General features: G+C 37.9%; 2 protein-coding genes across 2 annotated transcripts in view; both read right to left on the reverse strand.

Moving 5' to 3' along the window:
- F13b (coagulation factor XIII B chain) overlaps positions 1–341 on the reverse strand; it is a 29,994-nt gene extending 29,653 nt beyond the window's left edge. The window contains exon 1 of the mRNA XM_057770699.1: positions 278–341. Coding sequence (XP_057626682.1) covers positions 278–341 — 64 coding nt within the window. The remainder of the gene's footprint in view (positions 1–277) is intronic.
- A 4,673-nt stretch (positions 342–5,014) lies between these two features.
- The window catches only part of Aspm (assembly factor for spindle microtubules), a 43,534-nt gene continuing 32,737 nt past the window's right edge, over positions 5,015–15,811 (reverse strand). The window contains exons 19-27 of the mRNA XM_057770925.1: positions 15,112–15,278; positions 13,847–13,940; positions 10,890–11,039; positions 10,121–10,312; positions 9,805–9,997; positions 9,517–9,671; positions 8,178–8,354; positions 6,885–7,054; positions 5,015–5,192 (exon numbers count right to left, since the gene is read on the reverse strand). Coding sequence (XP_057626908.1) covers positions 5,090–5,192; positions 6,885–7,054; positions 8,178–8,354; positions 9,517–9,671; positions 9,805–9,997; positions 10,121–10,312; positions 10,890–11,039; positions 13,847–13,940; positions 15,112–15,278 — 1,401 coding nt within the window. The 3' untranslated portion in view covers positions 5,015–5,089. The remainder of the gene's footprint in view (positions 5,193–6,884; positions 7,055–8,177; positions 8,355–9,516; positions 9,672–9,804; positions 9,998–10,120; positions 10,313–10,889; positions 11,040–13,846; positions 13,941–15,111; positions 15,279–15,811) is intronic.

The following is a 15,811-nucleotide window of genomic DNA, read 5'->3' on the forward strand; positions in this document are numbered from 1 at the left end:
TTTAAAGTCATTAGATCCTGCCTCCTTATGCCCACAAATCTAGAGAAATAAAGTTTGCTTTGATTGTCCAAGTTACACTACTATAAAAATACCACACCAGTTTTGTTCAAAGAAACATTATCAAAATTTTAAAACATTGTTACCTTTATTTAAAACATGTGTTACAAAACTGGTATATTGAAGTAAAATATCAGGTTAAAATTCAAATACTATGAGAGACTCTCAGTTTTCTATTTACACTTTAGAGAATAAGGAATGCTAAAGGAATTAACTTTACCTTCTGCATAGACGTCTCCTAAGATGAATAATATAAAAATAAATAGCAAGTATCTCAACCTCATCTTCAGTTGCTTTTCTCATGAAGATTTTTAAAATCCTAGAGCACCCAGGATCTCATCACTGAGTACACAATACTTCTGACAAAACAAGTTAATAATTACAATGTCTGTCTAAGTACCTTTGGAACAAGCTAACATTTTGCTTAATCCATTCTCAAACAATTCAAACTAATGTACTTTTACTAGCTGACAATATTTTTCATCCTGGGTTCAACAGAAACATACTAAGCAGCAGAGGCAACAATATAATAACATAATAATGCATACAGTCCGAATAAAGAAGGGTACATTTTAACTCAGATTCCCAACTGTATATTCCTAGGGCAAAGTCTACCTGCCCATTGCTGTTTACCAGCTTTGACAGAGCAAAGATGAACTTAGGATCGTGAGGTAATGGAGCCCTGATGTGAAAATGCATTATCTGAACTGCAGTTTCCAAAGACATAAATGATTTTGTCTCAAACTATGACAGGCAGAAATCAGAAACAGTAAGGCACAACATGAAGTGTGTATGAGCTCTGTGGGCATGGGCAGATGGATACCATTGCAGCACGACTCATGTATGGAATGCCCTTGTCTCCACAGCCTAGATGCTTCCCACTAGGCCTCACATCTGAAAACAACTGTGTTGTGAATATTAAGGGTCCTACACATAATCATTTGGAAGGCATACTGAACGCATAGCAGTGCCCCCTCTTGTGCTGTTCTTCCATCCTTCTGTCAATGGTGTGGTACATTGATTAGGTTCCTTAGTTAACATATCTGCGTCTCAAGGGCAAGACAGTGATGTCCACTCCATTCAATACACTTCCTCATTTACTAGCTCCCCGTTTGTGCTCGTGTGTTCATCATGGATATTCTTATCAGGCTTTGGTATCCTTTGATGTTGACTTTAAGCAGTTTGGAAACTTCTTTGCTTCCTTCTAAGTGGCCAGGTACAATTTAAGTGAGATTGGTTTGGTTCAGCTCAGAACATTTGGTAGAAACCACTCATGTATTCATCTAGAAAACTTTCCCTTTGGGAAATTTTCTGTTCTCAATTTCTAACTCAGTTTAAGTCTGTTTAAATTGTTCTGATTTTTTCTGATTCAGTATTGATGGGTATCTACTTTTAAAAAAAGCATTTATTTAGTTCAGTTCTGAAAGCCTGAAGGCATGTTGCTCGTTATCAGGGTATGGCTGTTATATTTAAATTCTATTTGTCTGCTTCAGTCACACTTCCTCCCACTGGTTAGCATTTGCACTCAATGTCTTTGTTCCCTTCATTGTCAGTCTGTTTGTGTCTTTGAATCACTCTGAGTCTCTCCTAGATAACAGACAGGATAGCTGTGGTTTTATAAAATGCACTTCCTTCTTTTATTATTTTTAATATTTTATGTTTCCCTACCTAGTCCCTATATGTACACCATATACATGCATGCTTTATGTCCACAAAGTCCAGAACAAGGTCCCTGGAACTCTAGTTAGAGATGACCATGAATGGACCTGGTAAAACAAAGCCAGGTTCTGAGCAATGGCAGCAAATGCTCTTAGCTATTGAGCCATCTTCTCCAGTCCCTACTCTATTGTTTTTGTAAATAAAAGATTTTTGCTTATTTACATTTAAAATAATTGAAAGACATAAATTGCTATTGTAATGGATGAAACTAAAAAAATCACACTGAGGTTATGGGAGGCACAGAGGACAAACTCCACCTTCTCTCTCATATTAAGTCCTAGCTTTGAATCTTTTGTATGTTGAAATCCAGAAATGGACCACTGTGGGAATGGAGGGGGTTCCTGAGGCAAGGGGAGATAAAATGAAAGCAGAGAGAGGCAGTACAGGGGGGCAGAGAGCTTCAAGCATAGATATGTTTGCGGGGTGTGGAAATGAAGTATTGGCAGACTTAGCCAAATAAAGGGTACACAAAAGTTAGACAGAGGTATATGGTGATCCAACTCAAGGAATACTCAGTCAAAGCAAATAGTAGGACACAAGTCACATGAAAGGAAAAGGAGAAAATACTAGAAGTAAAGGTTTAAGTGGAGATCAGGTGGTTGGAGATAGATGGTACACAGTGGATTAGCTACAACTTAAAGGGTACATTACGACACCTCATTGAAATCCATTAGTTTGTAGGCTAATTGTGTTTGTGTATATGTGTATTAATGGAGTACTTGTATGGGTACACAATACGGCTCTCTAGGACATGGGTCATTAAATGAAATCTCAGTGCTAGGCATGGAATATAACCCTGAGTTATTGGTCACTGAAATCTAAGGTACTCTCAAACATAGGTTATTGCTAGGTCTTGGTGGCCCACCATAATTAAATAATAAGGCTCTAATAACAAAATTGCCATTACAAAATAGCATATATGAGATTCTGTAAAGAATGCTTTCATATCAATAAGTCATTTCATCTGTTTTTAATAGTACTTGTGAAGAAATGTCTAAAAATGTTATTTTTCATGCTGCAAATGACAGGTACATTTCGGCTACTTTAAGTACGGAGAACTTATCATATTCATAATCTTTAAGAGGAAGCCAGAATAAGATTCATAAGGGATGAGTCATTCTAGTGCTTTTTCATGTGTATACTTATCACTCATCTGTATGCCCACTTTTCTTTTTCCTATCCAGCGAATGTTGCAGTTTTCTGCATAGCGACTTCAGATTTGTGAGTAGTATCATAATGGGCTCGCTGCACGGCATGGTGTCTTCCTTTATCCCCAGCTCCCCTGGGCTTAGGTAAAATGTCTTAAGTAGAACGTCCCCTGAATTCCTGTCTTCCAGGCTTCCATTATGTCCTTTCCATTCGGAAGAGGAATTCTGGTATGGTAGGAGCTGTGGTTGGTATACCTAGTACACAGAACTACATAAGATAGTCATTCTGTGACTTCAGGACAGATCAGAAGACAAATATGTATGAGCAAGGCTGACAAAGGATTCTGGTTATAACAGAACATAACATGTTCCAACACAGAGGAGGTTTAATAAGATTTATAGTTATACAGCAAAAGAAAATCATAAATGAAAGCATTTGCATAGTACATTGGTGGGACTATAGGGAATTAGTTTACAGCGAAACTCAGCTGTTAACACAAGATGTTTTTGATGGAGTTTTTGCTTATAGGTTCCTAGAAGCTAGTGGTTTGCTATGAAGACATCCCAAAGCTTTATCCTAGAGGGAATAGGATATTAGAATACATGTAGGGGTGGGCCATGAATGGTATAAGGGGTTTAGAGGTAGTTAAATGTAGTAATATAAGCGCAGGGCCCTTTGTTTTGTCCTGCCTGGCTAGCTTATGTCTGAAATAACCACACGAAGATCTGTATTAATTAAATCACTGCCTGGCTCATTAGCTCTAGCCTCTTATTGGCTAACTCTCACATCTTGATTTAGCCCATTTCTAATAATCTGTATGTCACCACGAGGCCGTGGCTTACCGGGAAAGATTCAGCATGGCAGCTTCATGGCGGGTGGCTCTCTGCCTGCCTTCTTCCTCCCAGAATTCTGTTCTGTCTACTCCACCCACCTAAGGGCTGCCCTATCAAAAGGTCAAGGCAGTTTTCTTTATTCAACCAATGAAAGCAACACATAGAAAGATGCAAATGAGAGCACCTTCCAGATTGTAATAGTTAATCTCAATCGTAAGACCTAGAATTACCTGAGAAACATACCTCTGGGCATTCCTATTAGGTATTGTTAATTGCAGCAACTGAGAACTACGCACTGCAGATAGCACCATTTGCTAGGCTGAGACTTAGACTACATAAAAAGGGGAAAAAGCACAAGCATTTATCATTGATCTCTGTTTCTTGACAGTGGATGAAACATGACCAACTGCATCCATTCCTGCTGTGGCAACTTCCACACCATGATAGATTACAGTCTTGATCTGCAGGCCAAAATAAAGTCTCTTGTTTAAGTTACTTTTTATGGGATATTTTTATATCAGCAACATCATGGTGGTTTGAACAGGAATGGTCCCAACAGGTTCAGAGTTGAATGTTCAACCAGGTAGTGGCACTATTTGAAAGGATTGGGTCCTAATCAGTGGTTCTCAACCTGTGGATCATGACCTCTTCAGGATCTCATATTAGATATCCTGCATATCTGATATTTACATTAAAATTAATAACAACAGCAAAATTAATCATGAAGTAAGAACAAAATAATTGTACGGTTCAGGGTCACCACAACATGAGGAACTTTAAAGAGTGGCAATAGGAAGGTTGAGAACCACTGGAAAAGGAGTGGCCTTCTTGGAAGAAATGTGTCACTGCTGGTGGGCAATGGAGTTTCAAAAGTGCATGCCAACCCCAGAGTCCCTCTGCCTGTGGTTCAGGATGTAGAACTCTCAGTTACTTCTTCAGCACATGTCTACCTGTGCTATCTGAAACCATGCATACAGGTGACATAATAGGGACTTAACATGTTGCATTTAGAATATACATATATAGAAATACATATATACATGCATAATGATTCGTGAAAAGCTATGAATTTGAAGAAGATCAGGAAGCTGGATATGGAAGGGTTTGGAGGAAGAAAATGGAAGGAAAAAATGTAATGAAGTTATAAACTCAATAATTTAAAAAAAAGTAAAAATGAAAAATTTAATAAACAATTCAATAACTAATAATATATATTTTTATTTTATACAAAGCCATATTTAAAAGTTTACACTGAAAGTAAAAGCTGCTCCATGTATCCATGATTGGCATGACTTTTTTTATAGTTCTACACTGAAAAACGTTTCCATTTACTAATAAGGAATGCCAAGGGTATCCATCACCAGTTGAATAGCTTGCAATGAATCTGTGATTTCTTCCATATTACCACGCCTCAAAATCCTCTGTGAATTAACTCTGTTTAAGAAAAGAAAAAAAAACAGCATTAATGAAGTTTCTGTTAAAAAAGAGCTACCTTCAAGATATGGGAGAGCTTCTCATTATAACTTACTACTATCTATATTTTGTTTCTCAAAACCGACGCTGGCCTCTTTGTGGCTTATGCATGCTATTTGTCTCCACCAATGCCTTTTTTGTTCATCTACCAAACTCCCAAGGTGATATTCTTGTTGAAACTGGCTAAGTTTTTTCTCAGTTTTTGCCACTTTTCTTCGTAGCATCCGCATCCATAAATGATCAGTGTTATGCACCCTGTCACACCTTGTACACTTTCTCACAGGCACAGACGAGGTTTTGTCTGCAGAGAAACTGCATGGCCACTGAACCTTAGTCCCAATTTAGACGTCCATTCTGCAAGCCCCATTTCTGATCTCCAGCACGCCACATGCCTTATTGAAGCCTGTAAACAAAGTTTTCCACCTCACCAAGGTCTCCAATTCATTCAACCTTCAGCATACACTACAGTTAATAAGGACATCAGCATACGTATGCCAATAATCTTCTGTGAAAATGCTATCACCTTTTTTCCTCCCCTATAACATGAATCTGGAAAACCCAACCATGTTCCAAAACTGAATAAAAGTGTCTGCTTTCCATTCCTACACAGATGAATGCTGGTAATGAAACATTAGACGCTGGCTTGCATCTCGGCTCCAGCCCATGTTTTAAGAGGGGCCTCTGCTTTTATTTCCTAGCCCATTGCTTCTTTCTCTCCACAATGATGACCACTTTGGTCCTTGCTTCCTTAAAGATGTCTCTACTTCCTCTCAGGCACTTCTGCATTTGAGGTTATAATCACATACATCAGTCACTGAAAAAATGGGGAGGCGGGACCACATATCCTCGCAAAGCCTCTCAAAGAAATTCCTCCTATCTGCATTCCTATCTTACTGTTCTTTCCTATATAGTAACTAGAGAATCTGGACACCGATAAGACCAAATGTGATGAAAGGGAACATGATTCTAACTCGGAGTCACTTTCATCTGGCCTTAATGGTACAGAGATCCTGAAATAAGGATACACTGGTTCCTACTGCCGCCTTGGCTCTCCTGCTCAGTCACAGAGCTGGCTTTCTAATGGGTGATTGACATTTCGCTTCAAGATCAATGGTTCTCAGGCTTGCCCAAAACAAATCCCATGGTTCGAATGCCTCCCATTCTGTCCTATCTTCTTCAACTTTTACTTTAGTTTTCATTTTTCAAGAACTCAGTGTAAACACTATATACCAACGATAATTACTCTAACCCACGTTTCTGGTAATTCGTTACAGCATTCCACAAAACCTAATACAAAGCCTTACAAAGATCTTACCTAGAGGAAGAAATTTGGAAAGTAATTATGGGTAATTATGTAATGAGCGGGGGTTGCCATTTTGGCCAAAAGGGACTTTTGACAGTTGACACGTAATGTATTTTTACTTTAATATAGAAAACAAGTGACATAATTATAACCAGCATCCTAGTATGCTTTTTTAGCTACTTAAAACAGGGTATGTCATGAGTAACTAGGCAATGCCCAAAGCCATTGCAATGATGATTTATTATGTACTTAGATCTCCATTCACCCAGTGTTTGCCGCCTGTTCAAAATGTAAACACCTATTAAATGAATCCATCATGCACGAATTGCAGACCGCATTTAACCACTTACCTTGAAACTATTCTGGTCTTCACAGATCTTTCTGGTAAAAAAGGAAAGGCTATACAGGGATTCTTCTTCTGTTTATCAAATAACCCTTCTGTATTCACTTTATGCTTAGGAACTGTACATTTGTAGAGGTGACAAATACGATCAATAACTTTTGTTCTACTTTGTACATCCTAAAAAAAAAAAAGGGGGGGGGAAATTACAGTTGTTAAAAACTGGTAAGAATAAAATTTCTTTCTGCAGGAAATTATGAATGATCAATACTATGCTTTTTAGCTTTTAAGAAAGGAACAATGCTCTCTAAATTTGGCAGGTAGATTGATCTAAATTATTAACTAATTTGCAAGTTAGTTATTAAAAAGACATGTACTCAAAAGGTTACACATGGAATACAGAAAGTAAAGACTTTAGTCAATCCACCCATCATGTCCAGACACCAAGACTCGTCCATTTTTCCAAAGAAAACCTCTTCTGTCACTGATGAAATCCCAGATGATGTTGGCACATCTGTACTTGCCTCTTTCCTAAAGTTTCTTTATCCATCCATCCTCTCCCAAATTCATTCTCTAACAGAATGGCATAAAGCTGAACGGGAGGGTGAGCATGGTAACACAGCCTGTCTACAGTCATTCTAGACCAGCTAAGGCTACACAGTAAGATTCTGTCTCAAAACAAAACAAAAACCAAACCAAAATTAAAACAAAACAAAACAACAACAAACCCACACTGAAAATCCCCTCTGGCATAAAACCTTAAATTGTTTCCCAATCTACTCAGAAAAAAAAAAAAAGCCACAATCTAGGTTACAAGCTCCAGTTACTGTGTTAAGAGCTGTAGCTAGAGGCTCAGTAGCCTCAGCACTTGGTAATAATAACAGTAGCAGGACAGGGTCAGCAGGACAGGGTCAGCAGGACAGGGTCAGCAGGACAGGACAAGGATGATCACGGACAGGGTGAGGTCGGTCACACAGACCTGCCTTCTAACATGCAGGGGTGTGTTAGTCTCCCCAGGGAACTGCTTAGATGGATGCAATAAATTCTACTTTCAGAGTTAACTTTCCCACTTTTATAGACTGTGCTTCAGGGCCATGTGCATGCCAGGCATGTGCTCTACTAATGAACAGTTTTCCAGCCCCAGAGTCAGGTTCTTTATGATTAGACAAATGTTTGTGTGAATTCATTTCTATCATTGAACAAAGCAAGTCTGAATACATACAAAGCTCTACTTTAGTGTGGTAGCTAAAGAAAACATACAAGTCAAAGACATTAAAAATCTAGGAGAAAGATGAGTACTCACAGAAGCGCAATGCTCTGTCTTAAACAGCACAGCCAGTAAACAGCAAGTTCTTGTGAAAATGTTTGCACTCTTCTCGGCCACTCTGTCACCAGGCTTCTGCTGGTACACTTGCAAAAGCTGCAGCAGCGTGTCCACACAGTTCTTAACTTCATAAACTGCTGAGATGGTCTTCTCATACTTAAATAGACCAGAATGAAATGAAAACTTACAAGGAATACATGCCTTTACACCAATTAACCACAAAATAAGGGCAGAGCCAAATCTTTGGAGCATCTGCAGCAAGTGATAAAGATCTTATGATGACATTTTATTACTGCTGATCCTATGTTACATACACATCCCAATCTTCATCGTTTTACCCCTTCCACTTTTATAGTTTTGAAGTGAACCAGAGCCTAAATTGGGGGGGGGGAGGGGGGAGAGAGAGAGAGAGAGAGAGAGAGAGAGAGAGAGAGAGAGAGAGAGAGAGAGAGAGAGAGAGTATCTTGAAGTAGATAAAAAGAAGATTAAAGATCATGGTAGTAAGACTCTCACAAGGTAACTTTCTGTGATTATAATAGGATAACAGTAGAGAAGACATAGTGAACTATCTGGTTACTAGTTTCTTGAGAAGAAACTGCTATAAAATAAAATGATAATTTTAATACTGGGTCTATAATACATTTTCAATGGCTTATTTGTTCAACAGTGTCATTAGGTTCATACTGAAATGTGCACCATCCTAAAATAACAAAGCATCACTAGGTAACACGGCAGTCTCTGGAGATGCCTCTGGTGTGATGACAGGTGGCCTGAGTAACACCAGGGCGGTCCTGGACTGTACTCATGTTACATGTGAACAGCATGAAGCACGGACACGCTACATACGCTGCAACAACACACAGATCTGGGATCAAAATCCAGACTTTGAAATGGAGCCTGCTCTTTTCCATCACCTCTTGTCAGCGGGAGCGTGGTTCAGGACACGGGTCAGTGGGGAATCTCTTCTCGTAATGCCTGGACTGTGTATAACTTAGTGCGTCCTATTGCTATATCTCCTCGGTAAAATGCTACAGAAACTACTATAGAGACTTAGACAAAAATTAAATAACTCAGAAATTACCAGCACGTAGATAGTAAATGGTAAACATGCTATGAGCAAAATCAATAAAATCATATAAAAACCAGCTTTTCCATATACAGCTATGTTAATAAATGTTTTTTTTTCTCCCAGAAAAACTCTTGTGCATAATTGAATTAAAAAACAGAAGCCTGATCTAATAATGAGTAAACATAAAGTTTAATTTGCAGGGCCATACTTCTTGACAATGAGTATTTTACTATTAAAATGGAAAGCTACCTTTGCTACATTCAGCAACACTTGAACAGCATATCCAACAACTTCCATACAGGGAACACTTCGATTACAACCCCGGATCACATCGAAGATCGTAGAAGCGGCTCCACTTTCAGCCATGCTCTCACAGCAAAGTGGAGAGAATCTGGTAACGACCTCTGAGGGGAAACAAATGAATAAACAAGAAATTCACTGTAACATAACGGAGTTTTGGGAGACACTATATTATTCTGCATTCCTAGGGACAACGTAATCCTACTCTTAAGCATGGCATTGCGACAGGAAACTAACCCAGGTGCTTCAAGGCCTCCAGGATGGCAGACAAGTGCTTGTATGTCAGCAGGAAATGCAACGCGCGCTCAGTTCTTCTGTAGAGCTTGTTCTCCTCCTCAACGTTCTTACTGACGGCTCTAAGACTCCGTCGTATAGCTTTAATTTCTGTGCGATCATTTTTCTTCCTCCAAGAATAGCCTCTCCACAAAGCCTTAACAAACAGGCATAACAGAGTCATTAGAAATGACAGCCAGTAATGCATGGAACATATATATCAACTGAAGCTGTAACTCAGATTATAATCCTGGGCTAAAACTAAACTTGAAGAACTTACCTGAATTCTAGTGGCACTGCTATTGATTTTGTCCTGTCTTCTGCGCAGGAGAAAGTGGCGTACTGCCCTCTGTATCACCGATGCAGCCCTGTTCTGCCGGTGCTGACATTCTTGAACTTCACGGTCAGGTTTTAGGATCTGATGATGCTGTTCAACTAACCTCTTTTGTTGTAATCTCCTTCGAAACCATCTCTATTCAAAACATCGTTTTTCACTTTTATATGTGAGTAAACATATACATGCACATGTCTATGCATATGTCTGTGCATGTATATTAGTCCTATCAAACTCTGCTGCATTTTGTAACTTGTTTTCTACCCAAATGTTTTATATATAAATATACATCAGTAAATACAAAATGAAAAATTTCCCCTATAAATTACAATACAGATATCAAATAGAAAAATTGGCTAAGTGCTTTAAAATATTTTAAATAGTAAGAAATACTCATAGAGGGATTTAAATGACTAATAAATTTGGGGGAAAAAGCTAGAAATGATGGTAAACAACTAAATCCAAACAAAGACATATTTCCATTCCCATTCATTTGATTGGCAATTTCCAAATGTCTTCTGAGGCCACTGTTGGACAAGGATGTAGAGAAACAAGTATCTACAGAATGAATGCGTACAATTACATCAGTGGATGAACACTGGCCCACAAAACATGGCCCAGTTTCTAGCCCTTACTGCATCCTGTGATCTAACAGTCTAAGATTCTGTGACCTTATGTCAGTGCATCAAAAACTGAGTGCAGAGGATGAGCTAACCTGGATAGAGATGACTGAATTAACACGCGCCTTAGCATTCCTCACAGCCACATGGGTCCTATAGGCTCGCTGGATTCTAAGGGCACACATGTGACAGTATGCGGCCGCTGTAAAGTGGCGAAGTCGAATTCTGGCTTTCTCTTCTGAAACCTAAAGCACAGAAAGAAAACATTTCAACAGAAAAATAGGCAAAATACATTAAAATAATTTAAAGCAGAAAACATATAGATAAAAAGTATTTTTATCTCAGCATATAACATTATATAAACAAAATGTACTGGCTGTAACTAGTAGTTATTTTCATTTTAATTCAAAGTAATTATAATTCTTTACTATACTGTTGTATGGAGGCTGCTTGTTTGCTCCTGGCTGTTCAGACCCAAAAGAATCAAACAAATCCCTCATCACTATACAATAGTTCTGATATAATAACTCATATAACAAGACACAAAAGCAGAATTTTGAGCCTTTTACTAAAGAAAAACAGCTTTTAGGTTAACGCGCTTACTGGAAGACTGTTTTAAGGCAGATCTGTAGTTCTCAGGGAGAGGCAGGTAAAAGGTTTGTAAAGATTACAGCATTGCAAGCAGAGTTGTTAAGATTCAGAGACGTGAAAGCTGACAAATTCCATCTCTCCAGCACTAGCTACTGCAGCATGAGGACGGTGGGGTGGGGTCATGAAAAGCTTTCTACTATGACATTTGACTTTAGATTTCTTTCGTTCTTTACCTTTTTTTTTAGGGGGGGGTGTTTTTCAAGACAGGATTTCTCTTTAGCTTTGGACCCTCTACTGGAACTTGCTCTGTAGACCAACCTGGCCTTAAGCTCACTGAGATACGCCTGCCTCAGCCTCCTGATTGCTGGGAATTAAAGTTATGCACCACCACTGCCAGGCTTGACTTTAGATTTCTAATTTTGATTTAATGAATATAAGATTTCTCTCTTTAAAGTTCAAATCTAATTAATTTTATCTATGCAGGAGTTCACATATCCTTAGCCCCAGTGTCATGGCCTTCTTAAAGGAAAAGAATCCTTAGTGAAGATGTGGCTATCACAGGAATGGTTCTTAGAGTTGCTGGAGAGGCAAAAGGCTGCTTGTGTAAATTAGCCTCCTCCTCACAAACTCCACACTCTTGGCAGTTCTTTTGCTAAGTGTTATTGCATTAAAAATCAAAACAAAAGAAAACATTTTGTAACTTTAGTGTGACCATCTGTGCAAAGAAATAGGATAACAAGATCACAGAACTACAATAAATCTATGACACCCAACGACCCTGTTAGATGGCTGTGTGAGTTGAGTTAATGATTATATTAATTTGATAGTGTTCTGCAAAATCTAAAATTTGACACTGCTTAACATCAAATACTTTTAGTTTTACTCTACAATACTTCCTCCTTTCCTTACTAACCAGCCATGTACTAATGCTTGTAAAATAACTAGACTTTTAAAATTTGATATATTCTATCCTTTCATACTTCCCTGTCACCCTGGCTCGTACGTCACTCTATATGATCAAAACAATGGATCTCTGCTGTAGAAATGATTGCTCTCCCTTATAACCTCTAAAATGGGCTTGTATCAAACAAGCAGGTCGATGTCTTCATGAGGAAAAAGGCGCAAGGAACGTTAATAGGTAGGAATAAGACTTTCAAGCTGTTAGAATCTTAGATTTCTCACTGTAAAGTGAGCTGCTATACTCATAATATTCCTTACTTTCGTGGTTTGAGAATGCCCTATTTCACTGACATGTGAAAGTGGCAAAAACATTACTTCAAAAACCATACAGATCTACAGCAAAAAGCAAGGTACAAGCTAGGGTCAATAGCTTTCATCTTCTTGATTCTTTCTACTCTATGTGGGTGGAGGAAAAGATTTACGTTATTACAGGACAAACACACTGAATGAGAGCACAAGCTAGAGTGGGAAATGTGCAGTAGTCGTCAGAAATTAACCACAGAAAGAGCAGTTTGTAGCTTTAAGAACTACAAGGCACACTGGAGAGATGGCTCAGTGGCTAAGAGCACTTGCTGCTCTTACACAGGGCGTGGAATGACTCCCAGCACTGACGTGGTTGTTCACAACCTTCTACAACTCCAGTTTCAAGGGATCCAATGTGTTTCTGTGACTTATACGACTCCTGCATGCATGTGGTGCAAATATATACACCAGGCACACACATATACATAGAAATTTGGTAAATATTTTAAAAAAGAACACCAAAGCATGTCAACTGCCTTCCTTAGGTTTCTCAATTATATAACATCTTCAGAAACAAGTTTACATAATAAAAAGTGTATGGTTAGAATTCATTTTAGCTAAGCTGGCTTTACAAATGTCCACATACCCACAAAACAGTCACTGGCAAGTTAGCACTCCAAACGGTTTCTAGACTTTCACATGATCACAGCAATAGCAGCTACCACCTAAGTTTCTTATTCAGTGTCTGCCTGGCATATTTTAAGTGCCGGTAGTCAGTAAAAACAATTGTTGCTATATAGCTAGAATGAATATTATATGAACATAAATTATATCTGAAAAATCTAACTTTGATACACAGAAATTTTTAAAAGGTATATTTAATAACAGGTCATGGCCATTACAGTTTTATTCTAACTTTAAACAGATCAACTCTGGCTTATAAGAAGCATGTTATAAAATATTTGACTTATACTAGACAAAATATACTTTTTTTGCTTTTTCCAAACTTAATTGACTTTCACTGTAATCATGAAAATTTTAAGTTTGAAAATATATTATATAAATATATTACATATGTATACATAATATATACACACATAACATCCTGGCAAAATCATATTGTTACAAGTGAATATAATTTTAATGGACTGAAACAGATGTGTACCAAACAAATGCACAGTTCAGCCTATAACATCCTTCCTGCCGTTATTTCCTGATGTGGGTCTGGGAAAATGGGTTGACTTTTATTTACACTTACTTTTAAAATCAACTTCTCACGAGTTACTCTTGCAGAGAGTGTAGCTCTCCACTTCCTCTGAATTATAACTGCTGATGCTCTCATCTTCAAGAACCTGCAAAGTAGATTAGAAAGTAAGTTAAATCAGTTTAATCTGGTCAGCGCTGCCCCCACAATACTGAGGAGAAAGAAGATATAAGGAGAGCAATGATGCAAAATGCAGAAGTGCGCCTCGCGCTTCAGCTCCAGCAGCCAGATTTCACACACAACGAGAGCCAGGTTCTCAACAACAAACTTCTACTGCATAAAAATAAACTCTGAACAAAGAATTTTGTACATTTTTCAAAAGTCTTATTAGGAATTAGAAAAATTCTGGATGAAGGAGACGGTAACTGAAATAAAGTCCTCGAAGGAGAAAGGAACACTTACTGGGAAGGAAAGGTCAGTATGACATGAACATGATACAGAACAAAAGAGCAATGACGAGCTTTTAACACCAGGATCCTCAGAAAACAAGGCTGAGCTTCAGAGAGAATTGCTCACCATTTTGGTACAGGAAACACAAGCATATATCTTAATACTGACAGTAAACATCACCCACATATTAGCCCATTTCACCAACAGTATTGGTCAAAGAGTTCCTCAAATTCTGGCGGTGCCCTTTAGTGAAATTTAAGCAATATCTGATACAGTGGCTCATCAATTCTGGATATAGAAAAATTCTTACATTATGGCATAAAAAATAATAAAAGGATATCTAGTAAAATTTTATGAACATTTTTAAAATGAAATAGGAATAGGAAGATAAATTCTATAGGGACAGACTAATAACCAGGCTCCTCATCATTAAGGATAAAGTTGATGGAAAATAACCCACCCAAAAACAAAAACAAAACCCGGACTGCTCAATCAGTAGAGTGTCTGCTGGATTCAGATCATGGGTGTCCAGGTAAAAGCCATAGCTGAGCAGTTGTAAACCTAGCACTGAGGTGTGTTGCTAGTGGCTAAATCAACAAAGAAAGCAGACGTCAACACTAAGCCAGTTCACATACTTTCTAATCTGTTGTCCTTATATTCATCCCTTTGGATTGAATTAATCACATAAATACTTTTTACTTAATTATACTATCCACGTTATACTTTATATAAAAAGATAAAAGGATATATTTTGTACAAACACTATTTTTAAGAGTTGATAAGTTGAACATATCAACTATTTAAAAGAAAATAAGCAGCATTACTTTACCTAGGATCCTACACACTTCCATAGAGTTTTAATACCTTACCTCATTCTTTCCAGCTTGGCACAGAAGTAGCCTTGAATAATTTTAGCAGCTTTTAATAAAGCTATATATCTCTTGCGTGTTATCCAACACCTATACCAAGCTTGAATCCTACAGGCAGCTTCCACTTTGGATAAGTCTTTTCTAGCTTTATGCTTCCTCCATACAGCCTATATCAAGCATATAAATATAATAAGGATACCAAACCAGAAAGATCTTATGCAGTTAATGTTATATTGATTGCATATATAACAGTTAATATACAATTAATGGAAACAAAATGTTAATTATAAAAATCAAGTTGGACTCCACCTCTTTACCAGACAGACACACACTGAGCCTTCTGGCAGCAGGGGTTATTGCAATAGTGTATTGCAGTATACTCTTGATAATAAACACTGTGTGGCTGGCTGCCAGGCCACTTCAGCAGTCTAATCTGAAGTTTAAAATGGTAAGCTATGAACGATTTGTTTAAAACCAGATAAACACACACTCTCCTCAATACACCCGGAAGAACAGAAATAAGATAAGCTCTACTTTCTGGAGAGAAAGCACAGCAGCTCCCGCTCCACATTCATTTGTCAAATGCTCTGCCTGCAGCAGAATTTTGAGAGAATAGTCAGATTTTTTCATTTCAACAACACTAACATAATAATTCTTATAACTTACCCAATTAAAAATTCCAAAAGTGATTAATCTTTAT

Source organism: Chionomys nivalis, chromosome 5 (assembly GCF_950005125.1).
Source record: "Chionomys nivalis chromosome 5, mChiNiv1.1, whole genome shotgun sequence".
Classification (NCBI taxonomy): domain Eukaryota; kingdom Metazoa; phylum Chordata; class Mammalia; order Rodentia; family Cricetidae; genus Chionomys; species Chionomys nivalis.